Source organism: Canis lupus, chromosome 11, assembly GCF_048164855.1.
Source record: "Canis lupus baileyi chromosome 11, mCanLup2.hap1, whole genome shotgun sequence".
In the NCBI taxonomy this organism is placed as follows: domain Eukaryota; kingdom Metazoa; phylum Chordata; class Mammalia; order Carnivora; family Canidae; genus Canis; species Canis lupus.
The window spans coordinates 24,667,088-24,692,085 of record NC_132848.1 but is presented as its reverse complement, the minus strand read 5'-3'; the positions used below and the strand labels follow the sequence as shown (position 1 = coordinate 24,692,085).

At 48.0% G+C, this 24,998-nt stretch overlaps 1 protein-coding gene across 6 annotated transcripts in view; it reads right to left on the bottom strand.

The window, feature by feature from the left end:
* The window catches only part of EFCAB6 (EF-hand calcium binding domain 6), a 234,115-nt gene that overhangs the window by 12,778 nt on the left and 196,339 nt on the right, over positions 1-24,998 (bottom strand). For all 6 annotated transcript variants that reach the window (XM_072843616.1, XM_072843612.1, XM_072843615.1 and 3 more), the window contains one exon: positions 5,989-6,219. In XM_072843616.1, coding sequence (XP_072699717.1) covers positions 5,989-6,219 — 231 coding nt within the window. The remainder of the gene's footprint in view (positions 1-5,988; positions 6,220-24,998) is intronic.

The window sequence follows — 24,998 nt, the reverse complement described above, 5'->3', positions numbered from 1 at the left end:
AACCAGCTGTCATGCGTAGCAGAGCTCGGGGAGAAATTGGCTAAAACGTTGACAGATTCGTGCAGGGCAAACATGGGCTGGTGCATGAGGCTGCAATGACCAGGGGCCCAGGTACAGGGGATGCTCACACTCACACACTCTCCACCCGCCTCTGCTGCTCCCGAGAATGCACAGGACACGGGACAGATGTGCGACACTGCCCACTTCTCAGACCCTCCATTCATGGGAAGTGAAAGTCTGAAGCTGCTTGGAGTGGATGGTGGGGGGTGGGCATAGCAAACCCACTCAAGACCAAGACCCCCCCCTAGGGTAGGAAAAGAAGAAGCAAACCCTTCTGCCTCTGGGTGGGTAGGAAACCGTCTGTCAGGGCCCAGCCACAGATCTATGGCCCTGGGGGAAGGGTGCAAGCAAAGCCCTGGAGGAGGGGCGGCAACCCCAGGACCTGTACCTATACAAAGCAAAGGTCAGAGGTCAGCTGCCCCTGGAGAGGAGTAGGAAACCCTCTTGTCCAAGATCCAGGACAGAGACAAGGTGGAGTCTGATGCCACAGAGGGGCAGGAACATGGAGAACAGGCCTGGCCTAAACCAGATATACCACCATCCTGCATAAGCCTGACACTGAGTAATCAGCACCAAGAGCAGAGGAGACACATCCTGTGGGCTGAGGTGTAGGGCCCGCTAACAGCTGAGTCAGGGTACTAGTCCTGAGCAGCCGCCTGGCCCCCCCAGGCCCACACCCCACACACAGTGATGGCTGTCTCCTGCTGGAGGAGTCTGAGCCCGTGCACCGGGCACCCTCAGGGTAAGGACAGCAGCGACACACTCCAACAAAGCCCAGCTGCCGACCAGACTGACTCATTAACACCCCCATGCTCATGGCCGGACCGAAGAAGAGGTTGTGCCCATTTTTAGGCATCAACACTATTTATAACTTGACTCTATTCTTCCTTTTCAGATGATGTTGGGTTTCAATAAGAAGGAAAAAAAAATGGGGATCCCTGGGTGGTTCAGTGGTTTAGTGCCTGCCTTTGGCCCAGGGCGTGATCCTGGAGTCCCGGGATCAAGTCCTGCGTCGGGCTCCCAGCATGGAGCCTGCTTCTCCCTCCTCCTGTGTCTCTGCCTCTCTCTCTCTCTCTCTGTCTCATAAATCAATCAATCAATCAATCAATCAATCAATCAATCTTTTTTTTTTTAAAAAAAAGAAGGAAAAAAATTGAGATATACAAACAAAAGGAAAACTGACCCATGGCCAAGAGATACAGCAATCAATAGACAAGATTCAGAGAGGACCCCTTTGTGGGCATTATCAGGGACTTCAAACCAACTGTGGTGAATATGTTAGTGGATCTAGTAGAAAAGGTGTGTAACATGCATGAACAGATGGGCAAGAAGAGATGGAAACTATTTTTTAAAATGCACTGTCTTGGGGCAGCCCGAGTGGCTCAGCGGTTTAGCACCTGCCTTCAGCCCAGGGCATGATCCTGGGGACCCGGGATCGAGTCCCACGTTGGGCTCCCTGCATGAAGCCTGCTTCTCCCTCTGCCTGTGTCTCTGCCTCTCTCTCTCTGTATCTCTCATAAATAAATAAATAAATAAATAAATAAATAAATAAATAAATAAATAAAATAAAATCTTAAAAAAAAATGCACTGTCTTGAGACACCTGGGTGGCTCAGTGGTTGAGGGTCTGCCTTTGGCTCAGGGCATAATCCCCAGGTCCTGGGATCGAGTCCCGCATCAGGCTACCCACAGGAAGCCTGCTTCTCCCTCTGCCTTGTCTCCGCCTCTCTTTGTATCTATCATGAATAATTAAGTAAGTAAGTAAGTAAGTAAATAAATAAATAAATAAATTTTTAAAAAGAAGATTAAACCAGAAGTAGGAGTGGATGACAGATGTGGCTGTGTGTAGAGAGATCTGTGGGACCCTAGTGGTTCCCCCCAACCCCCATCCACAGCACCTTGCCTCTGTCCATGGCCCCTCTGTCCTTTGGGTTCCCATTGTCTATTCCCCCTTTATCCTGTGCACCCAACCTCCTCTGTTCCTAGGCTTTTACTCAGATGCCACCTTCTCAGGGAGCTTTCCCTGACTGTCCTACTCAAATGCTCCCACCCCAGTGCCCCGCCACTACCCTCTTTTCAGTGTTTAGGGGACCCTATGGCATTTCTCACCAACACCCTTCCTCACACATTCTGCTTGCTGTCTATCTGCCCCTAAAAGAGCACAGACCCCACGAGGGTGGGGTGTGCCTGTGGTGCCCACTGGTTGACAACACCTCATCTCATCCAGCATGCTTTCTGCTCCTGCTTCCAGAATGTTCCCTCCACCTGCACTGCTCTCTCCTGTCTCCTCTCAGTGGCAACTCCCATGATCCCAACATCATGTCCTCAGGGAAACCACCCTGACGTTCATTCTAGGCCGGGCCACCCCATCCCAGCAGGGAGCAGTTTGTAATGTACCGCTGGCATGTAACCTCTCTACCCGCTGTGGATGCAAGCTCAAAGGAAGCAGGGGGTAGGCCTGCCTTGGTTGCTGAGGACCTAACATCACCACTTTGTGCACAGAGGACCCCCGATAAGTGAAGGAGCAGATGCACGCTGCCTTCAGGCATTTGCTACATCATTCAGGTGGCTTTGTGTTGAAGAAGATGCAAGAGTGTCCTGTGAGCTCAGTGAGGTGACCGAGGGCTCAAGGTGGATGGGGGAGGCCAAAGTGGGGCGTGGTCAGTTCTGTCAGCTATAGGTGTGGTCAGGAAAGGGTCTCCTCAGCTCAGCTCCACCTGAGTCCTGAGAGTGGTGCCCCCTGAACTAGATGCAAGGGTGCAGGGGCAGGGAGAGATAGCAATGAGCAAAGAAGGGAAAGGCTAGGGATGCCCAGCTGGCTCAGTGGTTAAGCGCCTGCCTTCGGCCCAGGGCGTGATCCTGGAGTCCCGAGATCAAGTCCCACATCAGGCGCCCTGCATGGAGCCTGCCTCTCTTTCTACCTATGTCTCGTGATCATGGTATCTCCCCTGCCAGGTAAGTATTCTACCTATGTCTCTACCTCACTCTGTCTGTGTCTCTCATGAATAAATAAAAATCTTAAAAAAAAAAAAAAAAAAAGAAGGAGGAAAGGCTGAATTGCAGCCTGGTCGGAGGCGAAGGCACCTGGAGCTTCAAGAGTATTGTGAACTCCCGTTTCATAGGGAAAGACAATGAAGCTCAGAAAGGTTGAGTAACTTGCCCAAGGTCACACAGCTGGACAAGTGCAGATGCACAGCACTGAAACCCAGGTCTGCCTGCCTGAAGGGCTGTTTGTTCTTTGCCTGTGTTCGTCTCACCTCCGAGAGGTGTCTGTTTAAGAAATACCAATTCTGAAATGTTCAGAAATGTTTAATGGTTCCTTTCCCTAACATAGCTGCAAATACAGCCAAGTTCTCAGGCAGTTACCAGGACTGATAGAAATTGCCTCACCCAAAGAGGCTCTCTCCATGGGTCCCTATCTTCTTAAGTCATATCCAAGTTAACCCAGTTCCTATGGCCTTTTATATTGTATAACACGCTTTCAGCAGACCCACCAAGACCCATCAGTTTCCAACTCCATCTGCTCGGAAAGTCACTCTGCTTTTCTGAAAGGTTAATTACACCAAAAGGTTTCAGAAGATGTGGCACTTGCCCTACTTACAGAACTCTGTAAGTCAAGAAAGCTGACCTCTCAGATTCATGAGAGGATTTTTTTTTTTTGTAGGACGAGATACTTTTTATAATGCAGATAAACCAAGACACGAGATCTCTACTTGGCTGCTGGTTGACATGGCTGGAGATGCCCAGTATCTACAGGGAACCCTTCTGAATGATGGCAAGAGAGGTCTAGACATGTTACAGAAGCCGAATTACTTCTGTGTCTCCCCTACAGACACTGTATCATCCAAGAAAGAAGGTCACACGGTATATGATGCATGCAAGGAGAGAATATGTGTGGATCTTTGTGGCTTTGGCTTTCTGTGTGCCAGCCCCAAATAGAGCACAATTTCTGCTAATCATCACCCAACTTAAACCATGGTACTTATGCCAGACTTTGATGCCCTTGATGATGCAGACTATATTTGAGATGTGTCTGTGTATTTTTAGAAGACAGCATTTAAAAATAAGTGCTTGATTTTGTTGGAGAGGTGGGGGGCTTGATGTGCTGGGGATGGTGGAGCTTTCCTAGTGGACAATTAAAACCCAATTCTCTGTTATAAATGCCAGATATGCCAGCATGTCATTAATTTATATCGATAATTAGAGTAAAATTTTACTCATTTAGATGAAATGAAAAATCTTTATTATTAAAACCTTTGTTAGTTGGCCCCATAGCATAACAAATGCAACTGGATTAATTTTAAAGGTTTCTATCCATTTATAGTAATGGAGAGAAGTATTTGCAAATAGCGATCTCGCTCAGCTTTGATGATCTATGGGACTAAACTGTTGGGGAAAAGCATTTTAATTTGCTTTAGCAAAAGTGATCATGATGCTTTTAAAAAAAGTGGTATTTTAGGAAACTGAAATCTGACATGCATGTTATTAATTATTAATGAATTCATTCTGTAGGGTGGGGAGTGCAGAGGCCTGAGTGGGGAGAGGGTCGGGTGTGATGATCACCCCTCCCTGTGAATACTCTTAGTCCTTAATCCTGAAACCCCAAGAAAATGAGGCCTCAGGGTAGAGTGACCCAACTTGGGAGCAGAGAGTGACCTTCCCATCCAGGAGTTGCAGGAAGCTACCGAAGCTGAGCCTGAGCAGCATCAGAGCAAGAAAGGAGGTGGGGTTACTTTTGGAAGTATTTTGGATTTCAGTTTTCACCAGAGTTATTCTCTGGGGATAGGGCACTGGCTTGTTCGATAAGTGGAGAATGCTTGTAGTGATGCATTATCTGTTGGGGAGGGAACTCTGCTTCCATGCTTAGGTCACTGGTACTCAGTGTTATCCCAGCTGTTCAGCCACTGGACCATGGGGATGGAGAATGTGGACACTAAACCGGTGACACTACCCACCCACCAGGACTTGTTGAGCACCTGGTCTGTGCCAGGCTCTGTTTTGGTGTTTGGGTCATAGTGAGATTAAGCCACCCAGGAAACTGCCCCCTCAACGGCACTAGCATTTAGTGATATTGACTGGAGTCAATAAGCAAGGCAGGCCCTCAAGATGCCATCCTGATGGGAGCTGCTCTTGGCCCTGGAAGGCCATGGAAGCCCAGTGCAGCAGGTTGCCAGAGCTAGAAAGAACATGGTTCAGTTTTTGAGGAGGAAACTGCTGAGGGCTCTGTGATGGGCAAGAGGGCCTCAGAGAGGGTGGCCTGGGTCCAGCCTGTGGGATGGGCATGTCACCAGCATGCCCGTGGCAGGATCCCCAGGGCATCTGAAAGCACTGGCAACAGAACCTGGGACAGGCAGCAAGAGGGGACGTGGGAGGTCCAGAGCAACTCACAGGCTCTTTGTTGACCTGTTCAGATGTGGGGAGAGACTGGCTGCCTCTTTGGGTCACACAGCCCAGGGATCATCCAGAGAAGGAAGAGGGAGAGTGGTCACCAGGGCTGAGTTTAATCTGATTTTAAAAATAAAAGTGATGCCGGGCACCTGGGTGGCTCAGGCGATGAAGCATCTGCCTTTAGGTCATGATCCCAGGGTCCTGGGATCCAGCCCCATGTCGGGCTCCCTTGCTCAGCAGGGAACCTGCTTCTCCCTCTCCCTCTCCCCCTCCCCCTGCTTGCGCGCTCTCTCTCTGTCGAATAAATAAAATCTTTAAAAAAAAAAGTGATATTATTTGCACCCTGATTGAAAATGTGCAATTCATACTTGTTACACAAACAAGAGGCTCCTGTGACTCCTCTTTCGTTAGCAAGACTGAAAACAAAACAAACCACCCCCCAAGCCCCTCAAGTATTTTCAAAATAGAGAACAGCCCTAAACTCTGGCCTGATGCTCATACAAGCCACTGCTGAGGATGAAGAACCAAATACATTTCTTACTTGCTCATCTGTCAGAATTTGGACATGGCGAGCACAAATGGCCCTGAATTCATCCTTGGAGGCGGTGTACGTTTTCATGGTGTCGAAGTTGTCAAACTCCTGAGCAATCGCATGGTAGTGGGAGCCCACCGCCTTGTGGAGCTGAGCCAGCAGCTCCTGGTTTGCTGTTTCCTTGGGAGGAGATGTGGGCGGTGGGCCTTTGGGCATTTTCTCAGCCCACTCGGCAGCAGTCTGGGGGGGAAAAAAGGAAGATTGATCCATTTAATAAGTAAGAAATCATCTCGTGGCTCTGGGCCCACCATCCCCGGCAGGTCCCAGGGGACCCCCAGCTTGGTGAGGAAAAGTGCCACCCAGATGTGGGTCTCAGACAGGAGCCAACCAGAGGTTAGGACTTGGCTGAAGGGGAGGCCTGGGCTCCCTCGCCATGGGGAGAGAGCCCCAATGAGTCAGGGCCACTATAAGGGAACATGTGGAGCTGGCCCTGGGGAGGGCAGACCTTTATTCTCATCCATTCACTAATTTGGTCTGTCTTTGATTCACTTCACAAACACACAGTGAGTGTCTCCTCTGAGATAAGGGAATGAACACGTCTCCGACTGCTTTTATTTCTGGACATCAGTGTAGTGGATTTATACTCAGAGCAGTTAGGACTGGAAAGGCAGTTTTGATGGTCCTTACTACGTGATGCTGCAGCACCACTGCTGGCTAAGTGTTCCCTTAAGCCTAAAACTTCGAGGCCCACAGGGATTTAATCCTGGCAAGTGCAATTTGGGGGGCTGCAGGTTGAGCGGGGCAGGGGAACAGGTCTCCTGACGCCTGGCATTCTAGACCTCTCCCTGGGACAGTCCGAGGCCCAGGGCAGGGCCTCGGGGCGCTGTCCATGGTGCCAAGGAGCCTGAAGGAGGGACGAGCTGCAGCCTGGGCTCACAGCCGCTTTCTGGAGGGAGGAGGAACAGTCTGTGGGGAAAGGGGGTAGAAATAGACCTTCTTACTGGATGTATAGGTTTATGTGCTGGCAGGAGTGCCAGGCAAGATGAGCAGGGAGGAGCCTGGGGAGGACCACAGCCCACGTTCCATATAGGGTGATGACCACTATGGTGGACAGGCAGGACAGGTGGTGGACAGGTGGGACAGCAGGAATAGCAGACAAGGAAGTTACTCAGTGATCACCAGCTGATGCTAAGATGACAAGGATGTCTGTGTTCACCCTGGGGCCAGTCAGGAGGACAGACTGAGCTCGTGATGAAGCCAGACTTGGGAGACGGGGGCTCAAAGACCAGCTATGCCCTAAGCCTCCTGTGAGAGGCCAGGGGTCAGGGGGGAGTGGGCAGGCCCAGGGAAGCAGCCCTACATCCACCTACTTGCCACGAGAAAAAGGCCCCCAGACCAGACCTGTGGTGGCTGCCTCAGCAGCTCAGCTTCTGAAGTTTGAAGAAGGGGTGAGTCTGTGGGATGGAAGGGGACACTGGGCTCCATGAAAACACACAGCTGATGATGCATGAGAGCGGTCTCCCAACCAGGGTGAATTCTGGAATCTGGTGCACTTCCTCCATCAAAACCTGTCGTGACTGTTAGCTGTAACAGCTCTCATGACTCGTAGCACTGTGCTAAGACCTTTAAAGATTTTCACATTTAATCCCCCCAACTAGTATTAAAACTTGGTCATGTCTTATTTTCAGCAATTCCACAGCAACACAGGTCTTCTGTGTTACTATCCTTTAGGATAGTATAACGCTACTTTATGAAGTTGCATCAAACACAGGATGCTGCTGGAAATATCCTCAAGAACATGACCCCACACACTTGGACCACAGCCTGTCTCATCTTCAAACACAGAAAGGTCAACAGAAGCTTTAAAATACATCCACTTGGAGCCATTCAAAGCAAGTGAATGCCTTTCTTTTCCCATTCTAGAAAATAAGACGGACCCTTTCTGCAGATATGATACATTTCCCAACAGTTACAGCTCACCTTCCATAGCTAAGCACATGGTTGTTTCCCTAAACATTCCAAGGGGTGTTGGTGTTCAGATTGCAAAGAAGCCTCCTCCTCTGGAAGGACAAGTTGTACTCAAAGTCTGTCTTGACACTTGGCACTTTGTGCCTGAGAAGGATGGGCCCCCAGTGGACACAATGGGGAAGGACGTGGGTGGACAAGTCTAGGATGAGGAGGGGGAGGAGTCCTGGGTCTGAGGCCACGTTCTGCTTCTAATATGTTGTGTGGCCCTGTGCAAGCCGTTAGGCCCCTTCCCCCTTGGTTTCCTCATCTATCCAGGAGGAATAAGGGCTAACACGAGATGGGATATGCGAGAGCTCTTTGAAAGTTTCAAAACACAAAACAAATAGGAAATCCTCTCATTTTACCAACAGATATAAGAGAATTCTTACAAAGTAGATTTTGCAACCCTGGGTTAATATGGTTTCAACTCCAGAGGAAACAGAATCATTTTTAAGCACAATAGAGATTACTAAATTTGAGTATTAGAAAGGCCTGAATAGACAGGTACCCATAAAAGAAGCTGAAAAAACTGTTAAAAGAGCTACCATCTATTACTAAAAAGGTGCTAATCCTAGCTGATTTTAAGGGCAAGCTGTATCTCACTTTTAAACAACAGATAATTTTTATATTAGTCAAATTATTCCAGAACACACAAAGGAATATACAGTATTCCAACTCATTATATATTTCCCTAATTCTAAGATATGATAAACACTTGAAAAATATAAACCAACCTAATTTAGGGACACTAATGTGAAGACGTTAAAACATTTTTCAAAGACCATTAGGAATATTTAGCACCATTATTTTTAAATAAAAAATCAACGAGGGTTTATTCCAAGTATAAGAATTCTTCAAGAACCAGCAGTCCTTCCAATTCCTTACATTAGCTCACGTATTGCCAGATGGCAAAAAGGCATTTAATAAAATTCAGCATCTATTCCTGATAGAAATGGTATACAAAAGAATACAATAGCTATACCACATAGAAATGAAATGAAGCTCCTATGTGTAATACTCTCTCCCTAAGTGAGAGGATTAGTCAGACCCCATCTACAAACATATTAAATGGGTAACAAATTAAAGCATTAAGGCATTAAGGTCCGAAACAAGATAGGCACGCTCATTGTCAGTTCTATTCACATTTTTAGAGGCTCCAGCTTTCGAAATAAGACAAGAAGATGAAATAAACAGTATGGATGTTGAAAAACAAGATTCATCAGGATTTGTGGATGTGACTGTACAACTAGAAAATCCTCAGACAGTGAGTAAAGTGGCTGGAATAAAGCCAAAAATACAAAAAAGCCCTACCATTTTTGGGGCAGTAATTATAACTCATTAGAAATTGTATTGTGAAAACAACCTACACTTACGTTGCTGATAAACTCTTGAGTACTTTGGGATAAACTTCATATAAAAGCATAAGATCTACATGGGGACAGCTGTGCACGTTCTATGGAGGGGCTATCATATCAAAGCAAGGTTGGAATACAAAGGGACGTGTACTGTGATCCCAGGTGTGAAGTCTCCATTTCAAACGATCTCAGATTATAAATAAAGTTAATAAAATCCTAATAAAAATCTCAATGACTATTTGGGAGAATCATCAGACACAGGGAACTTAACGTTGATATGGGAAAATAAATGTAGAATTGCCACGAAATTCTTGGGAAAGGCTGGAAATGAAGTTTTTGACCTGTCAGATATTAAAATGCCATAAACTTGATATAATCAGAGTAGAATAGCTTGGTCTAGAAACATGCAAGGAAATCAGTGGCCACCTGCTTATTAGGCTGTTAGTGGGTGAGAAATAGGTCCCTAACTGTGGCTGAGCCAGAACACCACTAAAGTAGTAGGGAATGGTGTGGCTGACTCCAAGGCGGCTTTGGGTAAGAGTGACCTCATAAGCAAGAAAGAACATCCAAGTTCCATAAAGGAAAATTCTTTCTTGTCTTTGACTCATCAACTTCAAACCAGTCTTCTGAGGTCTCTGCCTCAGTAAACGGAGACTGTCTTCCCAGTAGCTTTAGGCCTGGAGTCACCTGTGAAATATCTACCACCACTTCCAAACCACCCACAAGTCCCGGTGGCTCTGCTTTCAGCACATTATCTGGAAGCTGACCACTCCATCCTCACCTCCTGGCCCAAGCCACCATCATCTCTTGCACCAAGGACAGCAACTGTCTTCCTGCTTCCACGCACAGTCATTTCCCTCTGTGGATGATCTTTTTAAAGTAAATGTACACGCACACACACAAGTACTAACACTTGTTCTCTCGATGGAGGGATAAGCAAGGGCAGAGCCATAATCACAGAGCCATAGTCATTTTCCTCTGAGGATGATGTTACTAAAGTGCAAATAAGATCAAGCAAAACCCTCAAAAGCCTTCACTTATTGCCCAGAGTAACAGGCAGAGCTTCACAATGGCCTTTCCCGGCCCATCCCCAATACTCTCTGACCTCACTTGTGACTCTTCCTTGCTCACTCTGCTCACAGCCACCAGGCCTCCTGCTTTGCTTCAAATGCAGCAAGTGCCTTTCTGCCTCAGGGCCTTTGCACTTGTTGTTCTCACATGTCCTTCAGGGTTTTTAGAACATTCCTGAACCACATCCCACATCCCCCTCCCCTCTTCTTGCTTGTGTTCATGGTGCTTATTGCTTTCTGATCCCCTATATATTTACGTCTTAACTGTCTTCCTCACCCTAACAGAAGAGAAACCTCATGAAGGCAAGGACTCTAGTCTTTTGTTCACTGCTGAATTCCCAAGTGCTTAGCACAGGCTTGGCACACAGTGGGATCTTGATATTTGTTCAAAGAAAGAATGAATAAACAATGCATCTATACAATGGAAAACGTCACAACCAATAAAATGAATGAAGTGGGAGGATTCCCTGCAATCTGCTCTGGGCCTGGTTAAGAAGTTCTGACCTTGACACGATGCAAAGACATGGAAATGAAAATAAGACTCAATTTTTTTCTTCTAACACATTGGCACATTTTTGATCGAAGATATCATTACTGGAATAGGTGGAATGATTTATCTGAAGCCATAAAAAGTTCCTACCTTTTGACTTAGAACCTTTCCTTTTAGGACTCTCCTTAAGGAAATAAACAAGGTGAGCTCATGGAATTATGACCATTACAGGATTATTTACAAAACTGACAAGATTTTAAAAAATTGGCAGCACTTTAGATGTCTGACAGTAGGAAAACAGTTATGGATTTCTTTTTTTTCTTTTCCTTTTTTTTTAGGATTTTACTTATGTATTTGAGAGAGTGTACGCCAGTAGGGGGGAGGAACAGACACAGAGGGAGACACAGAATTTCAAGCAGACTCCCTGTTGAGCATGAAGCCTAACGTAAAGACCCTGAGATCATGACTTGAGCTGAAATCAAGAGTTGGGCGTTTAACTAACTGAGCCACCCAGGCCAGGTGCCCCAAGATATGATATTTCTATAGGGTGGATTACAATGTAGCTATTTAGAATCTTTTAAGGAATAATTTAATAATATGGTAAAATGTTTGTGATGTACTAAGTGGAAAAGGACCATAAAGTGGTCCCAATGACCATGTGTGATGTGTGCACACACATACACATGCATAAACACACACATAAACACACACAGAGTATTAACGCTTGTTCTCTGGGTGGAGAGGGAAGCGAAGCAAAGTAAGAAGGATGACTGGAGTTCCCTAGATGGGGGCTTGCTGTCCCCGACAGTTAGGGGTCCTGATGTCTGGGGCTTGGGACAGTCTGGTTGTGAATCACACCCCTGCTCTCCACCTGTGCATAGATCTGAGTAACACCGGAGTCCTAAAGCCCCGGGGGGATGGGTGAGCACCTGTGCTGGGCACACATGTGGCACACGTGCACACACTGCCCTCACAGAGAATGAACGCTCACTGCAAGCCTGGGAGTACTGTCCTGAGTCTTTTGCGAACACTCGTGGGATGTCTGCTGTGTGCCAGGCACTCTTCTAGATACCGGGGAGGTAATCCCTACATAAGATCTCTACCCAGGTGGAGTCTGGAGGGGAAGAGAGACACCAGGGCAAAGTCTGACAGGTGTGCAGAGATTCTAAGCCGGTTGTGTGCACTTGGAAGGGGGCACTGTGCTGTGAACACAACTGGCCTCCCTCAGGAGGAGACGACTGATCTGGGAAGCAAAGGAAGTGCAGGTGCAAGTCAGCTGAAAACCCGGAGCCCAAGGCCACATCCTCACTCGGCAAGGTCAGGAGGCTGAGGACACCTGTAGTCAGGAAAGCAATAAAGGCGGCTGGCTTGGGGATCCCTGGGTGGCGCAGCGGTTTGGCGCCTGCCTTTGGCCCAGGGCGTGATCCTGGAGACCCAGGATCGAATCCCACATCGGGCTCCCGGTGCATGGAGCCTGCTTCTCCCTCTTCCTGTGTCTCTGCCTCTCTTTCTCTCTGTAACTATCATAAATAAATAAAAATTAAAAAAAAAAATAAAATAAAATGTTTAAAAAAAAAAAAAAAAAGGCGGCTGGCTTGCAAAGTCAGGGCTCTTCCCACAGGCCCTGAGCCAAAGCCGGAGGCCCCCCACCCTCTCCTGGGCCAGGAGGGCGGGATGGCCAGGGGCACACACGGACACTCTCAAGGAGAACAAAGCAGCACGATTTCCTGCCCAGGCACATAAGCGTGTGGGTGACTAAAACTTCTCACCAAGGTAGTTTTGCTGACAGAAATGTTCTTCTGGGGCACCTGGGTGGCTCGGTGGTTGAGCATCTGCCTTTGGCTCAGGTCATGACCTGGGGTCCTGGGATCGAGTCCCACATCAGGCTCCCTGATGCCTCTGCTTCTCCCTCTGCCTCTCTCTCTGTGTTTCTCATGAATAAATAAATAAAATCTTTAAAAAATTCTTCTGCTGCCTGCAAAAATAATTATTGTGTGTTCACTGCAGGAAACTCAGGAACTACAAAAACAGTACAAAGAATAAACAGAGATCACCAATAACGCCACTCCCTGCGGCACCACCATCATCCCCTCGGTGACCAGGGATGCACCGCTGACCTGGGGGTCCCTGGGCCCACAGACATGACCGTCCTGCTCCTCTTGCCACGTGGCCCAGAGCTCGCCGGCCTGTCAGGGGCAAAGCCTCCTGGCTCTTCCATCAGGGCACATAGGAGCGGAATCTGTTAGGCGCCCATATTCTGGTTCTCGTCCTGCTTTTTAACAAAGCCACTCAGCCACCAAACAGCCTCGCTCCGAGTGACTGAAGACGCCAGGGAAGAACAGATGGCTCTTGGTCTGGCGCTTTTGTGTCCCTGGCACTTCTCACGTGATCATTATATCTGAATGGGGAAAAAATAGTGCTTTTTTCTATAACTAGAAGGAATGTTTCTCCTAATCAGAAAAGACACCACTATCTTCTGATGCAAATGTCACTTTTCAATACTAACTAGGCTTTCCATAAAAGGCATCCTCAGGCTAGGATTAGAGCTGTGACACCAAGAACTACAGGGTAGGGACCAGGCGTTGGGCACCCACCTTTGTCCACACTGTTGTCTGGAACAGGAACCGCAGAGCCTGCCCCTTGTGCTCCCACCCGTGGCCTCTCATCTGACACCTGTCTGCACACCTGGCTGTTCTGGACACTTTTAAAAAACAACAATAATAATAAAAAAAAAAGTGGAATCTTACATATCATAGGTCTGACCCAATTAGAGAAGGAGTAACATATATTGAAGGAATTTTCTCTCATCTACTCAAGGGCATTCATGGAGCCTTGTTTTACCAAACAATTGTCCCTCTTGATGTTGCAGAGAAATATGGACCACCACGGCCAAGAAAAGAACTCCTGGTCCCTTCTGTGACTTTATAATGTTAGCAGAATATGTAGAAGAAATCAGGTCCCAATAAATGAAGCACACAATCATCAAAGAGCCTATAAATAACACGGAGTGCTTTTCAGTTTCAAATGGATCCATAATCTCATTTAGTAAAAAGCACGGCACAGTTTTACAGTCTAAACCTGTGGTTCTAAACCCTGCCATTGCATGGAATCACCCAAGAGGCTGCCCCTGTGAGTGGGGGTCAGAGGGAGGAGATCTGGGGTGGAGAGGGTCAGAGGGAGGCAGCCTGGGTGGAGGGGGGTCAAAGGGAGGAGGTCTCGGTGGGGGTCAGAGGGAAGAAGTCTGGGTGGGGGTCAGAGGGAGGTGGCCTGGGTCGGTGGGGGTCAGAGGGAGGAGGTTTAGGTGGGGGTCAGAGGGAGGAAGTCTGGGTGGGGGTCAGAGGGAGGTGGCCTGGGTGGATAGCAGTCAGAGGGAGGAAGTCTGGGTGGGGGTCATAGAGAAGCGAGCACGGGCCTACACTGAATTCATCTGGGGCCCATGCCTTCCATCCAGCTCCAGGGCTCTTCTCTGTCCTGCAGCCTGGTATCTCTGACACAGTCTTGGGCACTGACTGGGGTCTCTCCCAGCGCACACAGCTTCCGGCTGAAGAGCTGGGGAGAGCCCTGCAGGCACAGTGCTGGGATCCCTAGCCCATGTCCCTCCTCCCAGGCCAGGTCAGACCTGCCATCTCTGTGTACCTGGCGCCAGCACGTGAAGAAGGGGCCGGCCTGCCCGGCTGCTGCGGGAGCACAGCTGGAGCAGCGGCCCTGGTAACCTCAGTCACAGACCTGGATGGAGTATCGCAGCCAGGGACACTGCTCAGGCAGTGGGTGCCGTGGAGGGCGAGGACAGTCACCATCAACCAAGGGCTCTGGGGCTGGCCAGAGCTGAATGGAGCTAAGCTCTGCCTTTTTCTTGTGACTTGAGGAAGACACACACCCCTCTTTGCCTCATTTTCCTCCCAGGGATAAAAACAAAACCATCTCAAAAGGCAGGCCCGGGATTTCAACAAAATGACACTACACTGTGCTTGGCCCCATGCCTGGCAAACATGGGCCACCGTTCTTGCTGCTGCTGCTCCTGGGGGCTGTTATTCCAGATATTTCTGCCTGAGTCTGACAGACCTGGGTTTGAGTCCCAGCTTCCGGCTAACACGTTTCTATGTGAGTAATCACAGAGGCAACCTGGCCCATGCTAGTGCCTGTAGGTCAAGCCACCTGCCAGGGTGGTGGAAGCCAGGTCGGAGATGTGGTCACGTACCCCAGGAGCCTGGGCAGGAGCCCAGGTACATGAAGCCCTGGTCTTCTGACCAGCTGCCCTGGGCACTGGGCAGCAGAGGGTGCTAGAGGCAGAGTCACAGGCTCAGATTTAGGATGGCTGAGTAACAGCACTGCTCTGATATCCTCTGGCTGGTGACTTCAAGGAAGTCACTTCATTTCTCTGGGGGTTGGTTCTCCATCTGTAAAGCAATGATAGCCACAGCACTGGAAGAGAAGTGCCCTGGAGGAATCATCCAGGAGAAACCTGACACAATCGGGGAGCACACCATCCATTCCAGGAAGGCACTGTACCAACCCGTCTGAGATAAAGATGAATTAGCCTGTCTCTGCTGCAGAAATGCACAATTGAAGGGGTGGGGGGAGCTCCAAGTGAGAAGCTTGCTGACCTAGCCCAAACCTGACCAAACCAAGGGGAGGGAGCAGCACCTGGGGAAAGAGTTAAGCTGATCGCAAGAACCAGCTGGAGACAGGATGTGCTCCAGAGGGTTAACTGGGTTTGTTAGCTCACATGCTATGTATCATACTCTTCTTCCAACAGTTTGAAAAGGGAATGATTCCAGAAAAGAGCCTCCTAGCATCCTGTCAAGTTATGTCCAGCCACGATCTTGGCTAACTCATGAAATCAACTTTCCACTAAGTCATATTCCAAACAACTCTTCTAGATAACAGGAAGAGAGAACACAATACGGAAGAGGTGGACTGTTGTCGAATAATCCAGGAGAGCAGGAAACAGAGGTACGCATACATTATTTCCTGCGGAATACTGCATTCAAGGCTCACTCTTCACAACTCTCCCTGTGTCCATGTCCTTTGCCATGTGACTTTGGGGTTCCTCCCACTGAAGAAGGTGGGAATATGGCTTTGGATTCAGCTATGGGACTTGCTTTGGGCAAGGGAATGTCAGCAAGTATAATGTGGCCAAAGAATATAAAAAGCACTTGTGTGACTGGGCAAGCCCTCCTGTGCCGGGGGCGCTGCCTTGAGAACAGGCCCTGGGCACAGCACTGGCCTGAGGAGGTGAGAATACGTGGACCAGAGATGTCCCAGGCAAGCCAACCGAGCTGGGCTCGCCTGGATCAGCCACCCTACACAGGCAAAAATGGAATAAATGCTCATTGTCATGGAGGTTTTGTGGTTGTTTGTTACCTACTGATAGCTGACCAATACAGCTCTGAAGGTCTAGTTAATAAGAAATAAAAATGGGTGAACTCAGAGTATAGAGAAAAGAAGTAAGCTATTTGGCTCCGATGGTTTTTTGGCTATTGGTGTTCCTTGACGATGGATAGTGGACCCATTGCTTGGGTCCTTTTCGACTGGAGCAAAAGGCCAGACAACATGGTTAGCAAGTCCATTCCAGCTGTCGGATGAGAAATATGCTGGCATATTTCACTATAATGAAGGTTAAAATTAGCTAATCAGACTGCATGATTCTTCCCCTAAGTTTTGTTCTGAATACTTAGGGATACAATTACATAGTTTTTCTATGATTCCTTATAGGAGAAAAAAAAAAATCCTAAAACTCAGAGTAAGAATATAGCAGGTAGCAAGACTCCTAATTAGAAATATTCAGTAAAGAACTCCTCCACTTCCTCTTAAAGAATAGCACAATTACTTCTAAGAATTGAAAAATTGCTTCATTTGATCAAATATTTTGATTAGCAAAGAAATTAATTGTACTGTATCTTCATTTGTATTTACAGTGAATAAATGAATGTTAAAAATAACAACAGTAGCAAAACTGCCTGTCAAAAAACAAAAAACAAAAAAATAGAACATAAAAAACCCAGATGAATATAAAGTGGAAGCTCTGTGTGCAAGCACACTGCCATAGACCCTTACCGCCAGACCGAGAGCCCCCCCCACACACACGCACGTGACAGCAGACTCTTGTCTATCAGGAGGTCTTGAGATTTGAGTGATCAGTGAATTGGTGCTGATAACCCAGCATGCTGTCTGCCGAAGTTGGGGAACGATACTAGAATTCCAGGCATAGACAAGGTTTCCCGGTGGCATGACCACTGCCCAGACCTGAGATCTCTTACCATGCCAGAATTCTTTATGGGCAACAAACAACGGTCAGTTCAAAGATGCTTCCTTTGGAAAGGCTGCAACCAAGACCAGCTTCTGGTCATCTGAACAAAGGTTTCCCTGAGACCCAGTGCTGGAGGCCACCCCTCACTGCACCTCCATCATGCAGCTGCTTGGCTAGGGTATTACAGAAGTTTCTCTAATTCTCGAATTGCCCTGTTGTTGTTTTTTAAATTTTATTTTTATTTTTTTAAAGATTTTATTTACCTATTCATGAGAGACACACAGATTGAGAGAGAGAGGCAGAGACACAGTCAGAGGGAGAAGCAGGCCCCATGCAGGGAGCCTGACGTGGGGCTCGATCCAGGGTCCCCAGGATCACACCCCGGGCTTCAGGAGGCACTAAACCGCTGCGCCACCAGGGCTGCCCTGCCCTGTTGTTTAGACAGAGTAAGCAGGCCTGGGCTTTGAGAGGTCAGGACTCTCCTGCGGTTGGTCCCCAGGCTACTCTCCTGACGGTGATAGAGCTCAAGATGGTCTGATGTCAAAGCTATGCTCTTCCCACTCCATCATGATTCCAGCCACCTACCACATGCATGAGAACTCAAGCACCTACCAGTAATAGGAAGGTGACAACTCACACATACGATGAGGGCTTAGCTGCTGTGCATCAGGCACTGGTCCAGGCCCAGGGAACAGGGTTAGTGGAGGGCAGGCTGACTCCCTGCCCTAGAGGAACTGGAGCTTTTGGAGATGCCTGAGGAAGCAAGCAAGGAGGAGAGACATGCCCTGAGCCTGCCTCCCAGAGCCCTTCTCCCTCTCCCCTCATCTCAAGTCATGCTAGTCATGCCACAGGGTGGGCCTTTCCCCACCTGCGTCCCTGCACATGCGGGTCCCTGTGCCCAGGAAGCCCCATCTCCCAACATCCAGACTTGGCGCAAACTCATCAAAACTGTTTGCACCTGTCTTTGCCCTGATGATGTAGAGTAAATCCTCCTTCTCCTTCGGTTCCAAGCTCACTTCTGTCCTACAGCTCGGCACTCACAAAGGATTTATCTGGATGCCTTTGCAAACGCCCAATTCACAAACCCTTCAGTAGCGTGAAATTGCCATAAAATGCAGAGAAATAAAGCAAACATTGGAGCCACCCCTTCGACCCTTTAATGATTCAATAAACTCATGGATGAAGTCATTTATGAAACTATTAAAATAAATTCTTCCACTCAAATAAATTCCACACCATATAATCACATCATTACTAAACATTAAATGTTACACATGCACTCACCGAAGTAGGAGAGAATAAAAAAATAATGAATGCAAACATTTGGGGTTTGCTCTGTTCAGAACCATGCAAAGCTCTTTCCACATCAACCCACTTAACCCAAGTAGCAGCCCCACGGAGTGGACGTGAGGACGGCTCCCATCTGCCAAGTAGGACTCTTGAAGAGCGTGGGCCTGCTGGCCCCGCACTAGCTGTGTGACCAGGAATGGATGCTGTAATCCCTCTGTACCTCACTTTCTCAACCACAAGATATGGATAATAATACTACCCACACCTTAAAAGGCTGTTAGGAGGTTGGCTTGGACCAGTGCGCGGCTCCAGAGCAATATGCGCATCCACAGGGATGCTGGAATCTGACTGCGGGTGACAAGATGGCCATAACTGGCCAAGTACAATCACTAAAGGGGTGGGTGCCTTGCTCTTTCCTCTTCATCTCTCGGCTTGGGCCATCCAAATTCAGGCCTCCGAAAAAGGCAAGAGATGGAACTTTCTGGTTTGCATACCAATGGTCACAGCCCTTTCTGCCGGAGCAGTAGTCACTCCCAGGTTGAGTGTGTCTACTTTTCTTCCCACCTGCCCAGCCCCCAGGGCGGGTCCAGTGCCTGGCACACATTCTTATCCATTTGTGCTGAATATCGAAAGTTAAGATTCTTTCAGCTGAACGGGGCATCTAAAGCCAGAGCATAAATAGCTCACCTACAAGTTAAACACCTAGGCATAGGACAAAAACGAAGACACTCGTGCCATCTATATTTTGGATTTTCTCCACAAGACTTCTTTGGGACAATGACTTCTTGGGTTGACTCCTGGCTTCCTGATATGGTCATGACCTTGTACAATCAATGGTACAATTCAACTCTGGTTCTTAAATGACTCATTGTAATTAAATTAGACTGTCGTGGCTCTGGAGGGACAAATGAATGGGGGCCTGCTTGGACTGGCCGGGCCACAGTCCATCTATTCTGAATACCTAGGTGCCATCCCACTGAGGCTAGGAATCAAGAAAGGATGCCAACTCAGATTGGAGAGGGCACGCTTGTGGAAGTGTTTTGAGAATGCCAGAAGGAGCAACAGACACAGGGTGGAGCCTTGGAGGAGCTAGGATACAGGTGGACAACAGCCAGTCCCTGCCCCCCAGGAGCACGGAATGTTTGGGTCTGAGAAAATTTACTCAAACTTATAGTAACTACCTTACTAGAGATTCAATTTGGGTATGCCTTCTTCCAAACCTTGCAGACTGGACATGATCACATCATTGTCTGCCTGAAATAGTTTGAGAGGGGGTCTGTTAGATGGAGAAGAGGGGACAACGTGACCACCCAGGGAGAAGCCAGCCTGGCGTGGCGCCCTGCACATTTCTGCCAGGGGCATCAGAAACCAGGCCATGCTCCCTTTGGTGGCCATCCCTGTCCTGCTTCCAGCAGTATCCTACCTGGCAGCTGCTAGAACAGAGCGCCCAGCCCCAAATCCTTCCCGGGAGGTGGCTCCAAACCCAGGCGCCACCCAGGATGTGTGGGTGGAGGAGCCATAACAGATGCAGATCTGGGATAGTTTTTAACCTTGAAAGAAAGATGCTGTGTATGCCAAGTGGCAGTCAAGGTTAGCAGGTTGTACACCTAATTCTTTATCTCTTGGAACAATGTTATTTTCATTCTGTGGCTTTTATCATTACAGATGGCTTTTAGTGGGCTGTCCGCATTAGTGCAAATATTGGGTCAGCACTAGGACTGGTGCGACGCCAATGCTCAGAGGAAAGACATTTGCTTGTGCCAAGGTACCAGGACTCTCCACCAGTAGGGCGGACAGATAGTTCACCAGAGTCAAAGGCCCAGGGAGGGGAGGTGGATGGGTCCTGTCTGTCTGGTTCTATGAGGTGCCACCGATATTCAAGCTTGGGTGATAGTATTCCTCTTCCTCCAGCTTAGGCACGGTGAGCCCAAAAGTCCCTCCCCCTGGCCTGTCACCAAGGCCACCCCAAGTGCCTGAGTCGGCCTGAGCTCCCCCTCACATCCTGCCACATCCTCAGTGGTCTCTAGAACAACATTGGTAAATGTTGGTTGGCAAGTAGAGAGCAAGCGAAATTTAGAGGAAACATTTAAAAATCACTGAAATTATATCAAGAGGACTTACCCTTTTTTGCCATCAGGAGCAAGAGTAAATAACAGTAATGATACATCTTAATACTTTACTTAATTCATCCCCAATAATCTTAGAGCTCTTTCTTGAAAAGGGAACTCCCCCATTTTTTTATCCATTCATTAAAAATACATGGACACCATTATATTTACAATAAAAAGAAAGATAAATCGAAGTAACACTGTTGGCAACTAACATAAATACAATGTTCATAAAAGATTACAAACATTTTGATGGCTTTACAGTTCCTTCTGCGGTTAAAAACTACAATCTTAAATTCTCTCTCGGAAAAGCCCGTCTTCAGATTATTTAACATCCCACTGAATGACTTTGAAGGCTGTATATTATAAACACAAAGTAAGGGAAGATCTCATTGGCTCTCCGTGCAGTATGATGTGACAAAATAATTACTCTGCCTTAAATAAGGATGCGTTTTGTTAAAAAAAATTCCATTATTTCCATGGTAATAAAGTAGAGAGATTTTATATGGGTTTCTGGTATGTCTTTTAAAAATTCTATTTCTGCTCTGAGCGGTATGTTTATATTCACAGAAGATACTGAAAGTGCACTTTAAGACTTAAGAGAAATGTTAAGCAAGAATGATTTTCTAAAAACAAGGTGATCCACTATATTTTGCACATAGCATTTCGAATGTAAAATGTTTTCCCCAGAAGTGAAAAAGGAGTATTTGCCAAGGATGGAAATTCAGATAATGTTTTCACCCAGTTTGTGGGAATCATATGCAAAAGGTACCAAAGCTGTCATTCAGTATTTGTCCTTTGTCTTCTTTTAAACTAAGCCACTGGGTAAGATCTCAGTTTCGCTTCTTTGATGCACCCTAGGTGACCGTTCTCATCTGGGGGTGTGATGGTGTGGCAGGAGCAGGGAGGCAAATGCCTTGCTCCTGTCTGCAAAGAGGGGTCCCCTTCCTTTCCCCCAGCTCAAAGGTCTCTGGGACCACAGGAAACCCTAAGAGTGGCTCTTAAAGCCGAGTGTGGCACCACAGGAACCAAGCCTGGGCTGGGGCAGGTGGATCTGCACTGGCCCCGGGCCTGTGACCCCTGCTTTGAGTGGTGCTTAATGAAGCAGCAGAAGGAGCGAGGAGGAGAACACGCACCACGGTGGAGCTGCGTACCAGGATCCGAAATTAATGCAGCATCTGTTCTGAGAAGCGCTCAGATGATTTTCACATGTCATGTGTGACAGGCATATGAGACAGCAGATCAATAGAAGTTTTGGAGGACAGATTTAGCAGGCTCTCCAATATAAGAAACGTATTGTGAGTAGGTGTAAAATTGTCATCTCTACTCTCTGCATACTTTCAATCTACTCAAGGCCTTACAAAACATGTTAACTACAATTCCAGTTGTTCCTTTTCCAAGAACGGACTGGGTTTGGCGAGGGATTATTCACGGTGAACCTCCTTTGCAAGAAGCGGTGCCGGCTGTCTTAATTACATTTTGGTGATCTCCTTTTAATTACTTGCCTCCCGTGCGTCCCCTAGAGGGAAAGGATGACTGGTATCATATTTAATGAGCGTGAGGAGGATGCATTAACTATTCCTATTATTTGTTACTTCTTTTCCTTCTACTAAAAACACCAGCCCAGGATGAAACTTTAGAAATGTCATGATGAAGACAGGCTCGGCTCTCCCACAGCCTCCTCCCCATTCCAGCCACCTCGACTAAGCTAACTCAAGTCCTTGCTCAGACGTCTCACTGATCTCAAAGGGACTAAGCTCTGGTGCAAAGATCAAAGGGCAGGGGTGCTGGTCTGTCCCTGCCACCACCTCCGCAGCCATCTGCAGATAAGCAGGAAGAAGGAAAACCCCCACATGGCTTGCTCTGCCTCAGGCCGCCCATGGTCACACCACATCAAGGGCCCACACCCCACACTCTCATGCTTTCAGCCTAGAAGTCCCTTGATCTGCCTGTCCTCCTGGCTAGCGCACCTCTGCCCAAGGATAGGCTTCTCAACAAAACCAAGGAAGAGCAGGAGGAAGGCCATGAGGTGGGCCCCAGTGGTGCCATCGGTGCCCCCAGCCCGGGCTCTTCTGGCCCAGTATACCTGCGCCTGTCCCTAAGCACCTTCCCCATCATCACTCACACTTCAATTAATCAGAATGCCTCCCCACAACAATGTTCAGCTCAGTGTTTTCAGAGGTGAAGGAGACGCTTTGAAGGAAATCAGGACACATTAGGGAAGCAAGCTGGCAACACGTGAAGCTTTACCCTCAGTAGGGTAATTCCAGAGTGGGCAGAGATGCTTGTGGAGACCCATGAGGGAGGAAGGCTGTGACCACACTGAGGCTGGAGCCCTCCCTCCACTGGCGGGCCGGATGGCCTCTGGACACCGGGCTGCAGTGAGGACTCCAGACCGTCAGGCACTAAGCCGCTAAGAGGGTCTGGACTCACACTTCCGAGTGCTCACTACTAGGGGCACACCAGCAGCGTTACCAGGTACCTGCAGGGCCAACACCAGGGGACGGACTCAACCCATTAGCACAGCCCTGTTCCAGCAAACCACCCTCTCCTGCTTTCTTCCTTCCAGAAGCCAGGAAACTGGGGTCATTCCTGACCCTCACTCCCTCACATAGCGTGGATCAGCAAAGCCTGTCTGTTGTACTTTGTGTCTAGAATGGAGCCACGCTGGCAGCAGCTCTCCCCCGGGCCGTGAGCTGCCTCCCTGCTCTGGCCCTTGGCCTCATGGTTTCTTCTCCACGCAGCTGCCACAGTGACTTTTCTAAAGTGTAAGTCAGGTCACCATTCTCCTTGGCCCCACATCATGATGCTCCTTCAGCCCTTGCTTCTGTATGTTACTGAGAGTCAAAGGCATGACAGTCATTTACCATGACCCCAAACGACAAGGCGCCTGTCCCATCCCTCCCCGACTGCATTTCCTTCTCTCAGGCCGAGGGCAGCCACACATCAAGCTGATGCGATACCCTCCTTGGACTAGTTGTGCCCCCTGATGCCCCTCCCCTAGAGATCACCTGCTCCCTCCCTCACCTCCTCTGGCTCTCCACAGCAGCCTTTTCAGACACTCTCTCTTTCTGTCCTGCTTTATTTTTCTTGGCAGCATGTACTGGAATCTGCACAGGATACATTTCTCAGTTTGGCTCTCCCCGCTCCCTAGAACACAAGCCCCTGGAAGGCAGGGACCATGTCAGTTTGGTCCACTGCTGGCCCAGCACCAGCCCAGTGCCAGCACATGGCAGGCCCACAGGAAGCACTGCTGGATGGAGGAGTGAGCAGATCCACGCAATGGGATGGCACACATCGAAGGCAATCTACGTTCTAGAGAAGAATCAATAGCATGGAAGAGGCCACTGACAGCGCAGTAAGTGAAACAGCAGGCTCCAGGGGAGACCCTGTGGGGGGATCTGGAGGAGAGGAGGGGAAGCAGGGTGAGAAGGCGAGGCCTCATGTCTCTACCCACTGGTCTGTGAACAGCGTCCGGGAGGGTTGTTTAGGAAACTGAAGGGTGACCCAGAGGTAAGAAGGATGCAGCCACTCTGGAAAACAGTATGGAGCTTCTTCAAAATGTTAAAATGAAGGTATCCTATGACCCAGCAATTGCACCACTGGGTATTTACCCCAAAGATAGAAATGTAGTGATTCAAGGGGCACCTGCACCCCAATGTTTATAGCAGCAATGTGCACAATAGCCAAACTATGGAAAGAGCCTAGATGTCCATCGATAGATGAAAGGTTAAAAAAGATGTTGTGTACACACACACACAATGGAATATCACTTATCCATCAGAAAAAAAATTTACCATTTGCAAACGATGTGAGTGGAACTGGAGGGTATTCTGCTAAGCAAAATAAGTCAATCAGAGAAAGACAATTCTATGATTTCACTCATACTTGGAATTTATGAAACAAAACAGATGAACATAGGGAAAGGGAGGGAAAAATAAGATGAAATCAGAGAGGGAGACAAAGCATAAGAGACTCTTAACTCTAGGAAATAAACTAAGGGTCACTGGAGGTGAGGTGGGGGGACGGGGTAACTGGGTGATGGGCATTAGGAGGGCACGTGATGGAATGAGCACTGGGTGTTATATAAGACTGCTGCTTCACTGACCTCTACCTCTGAAACCAATAATACACCATATGTTAAATAATTGAATTTAAATAAAATTTTAAAAAAGAAGATTTGCAGCAGCAACAAGTTACAGTGACTGCTTTACAGGGAGCAGGGCTGAGGGGTGAAGAGTTGATCCAGTGATCTCTCCTTTTAATGCTCTCTCCACCATTCAATTTCCTCTCCATAGGGCATATATTACTTTGATATAAATACAAAATGATTGTTTAAAAAAAAGAGTCTTGTAAGAATTGAGAAAATCCCCAACAACCCCCAAATTAGCAGCATATACGTTCTGTCCTTGACCCCATTCCCAAAAGATACGCGTATAGAAAACAGGA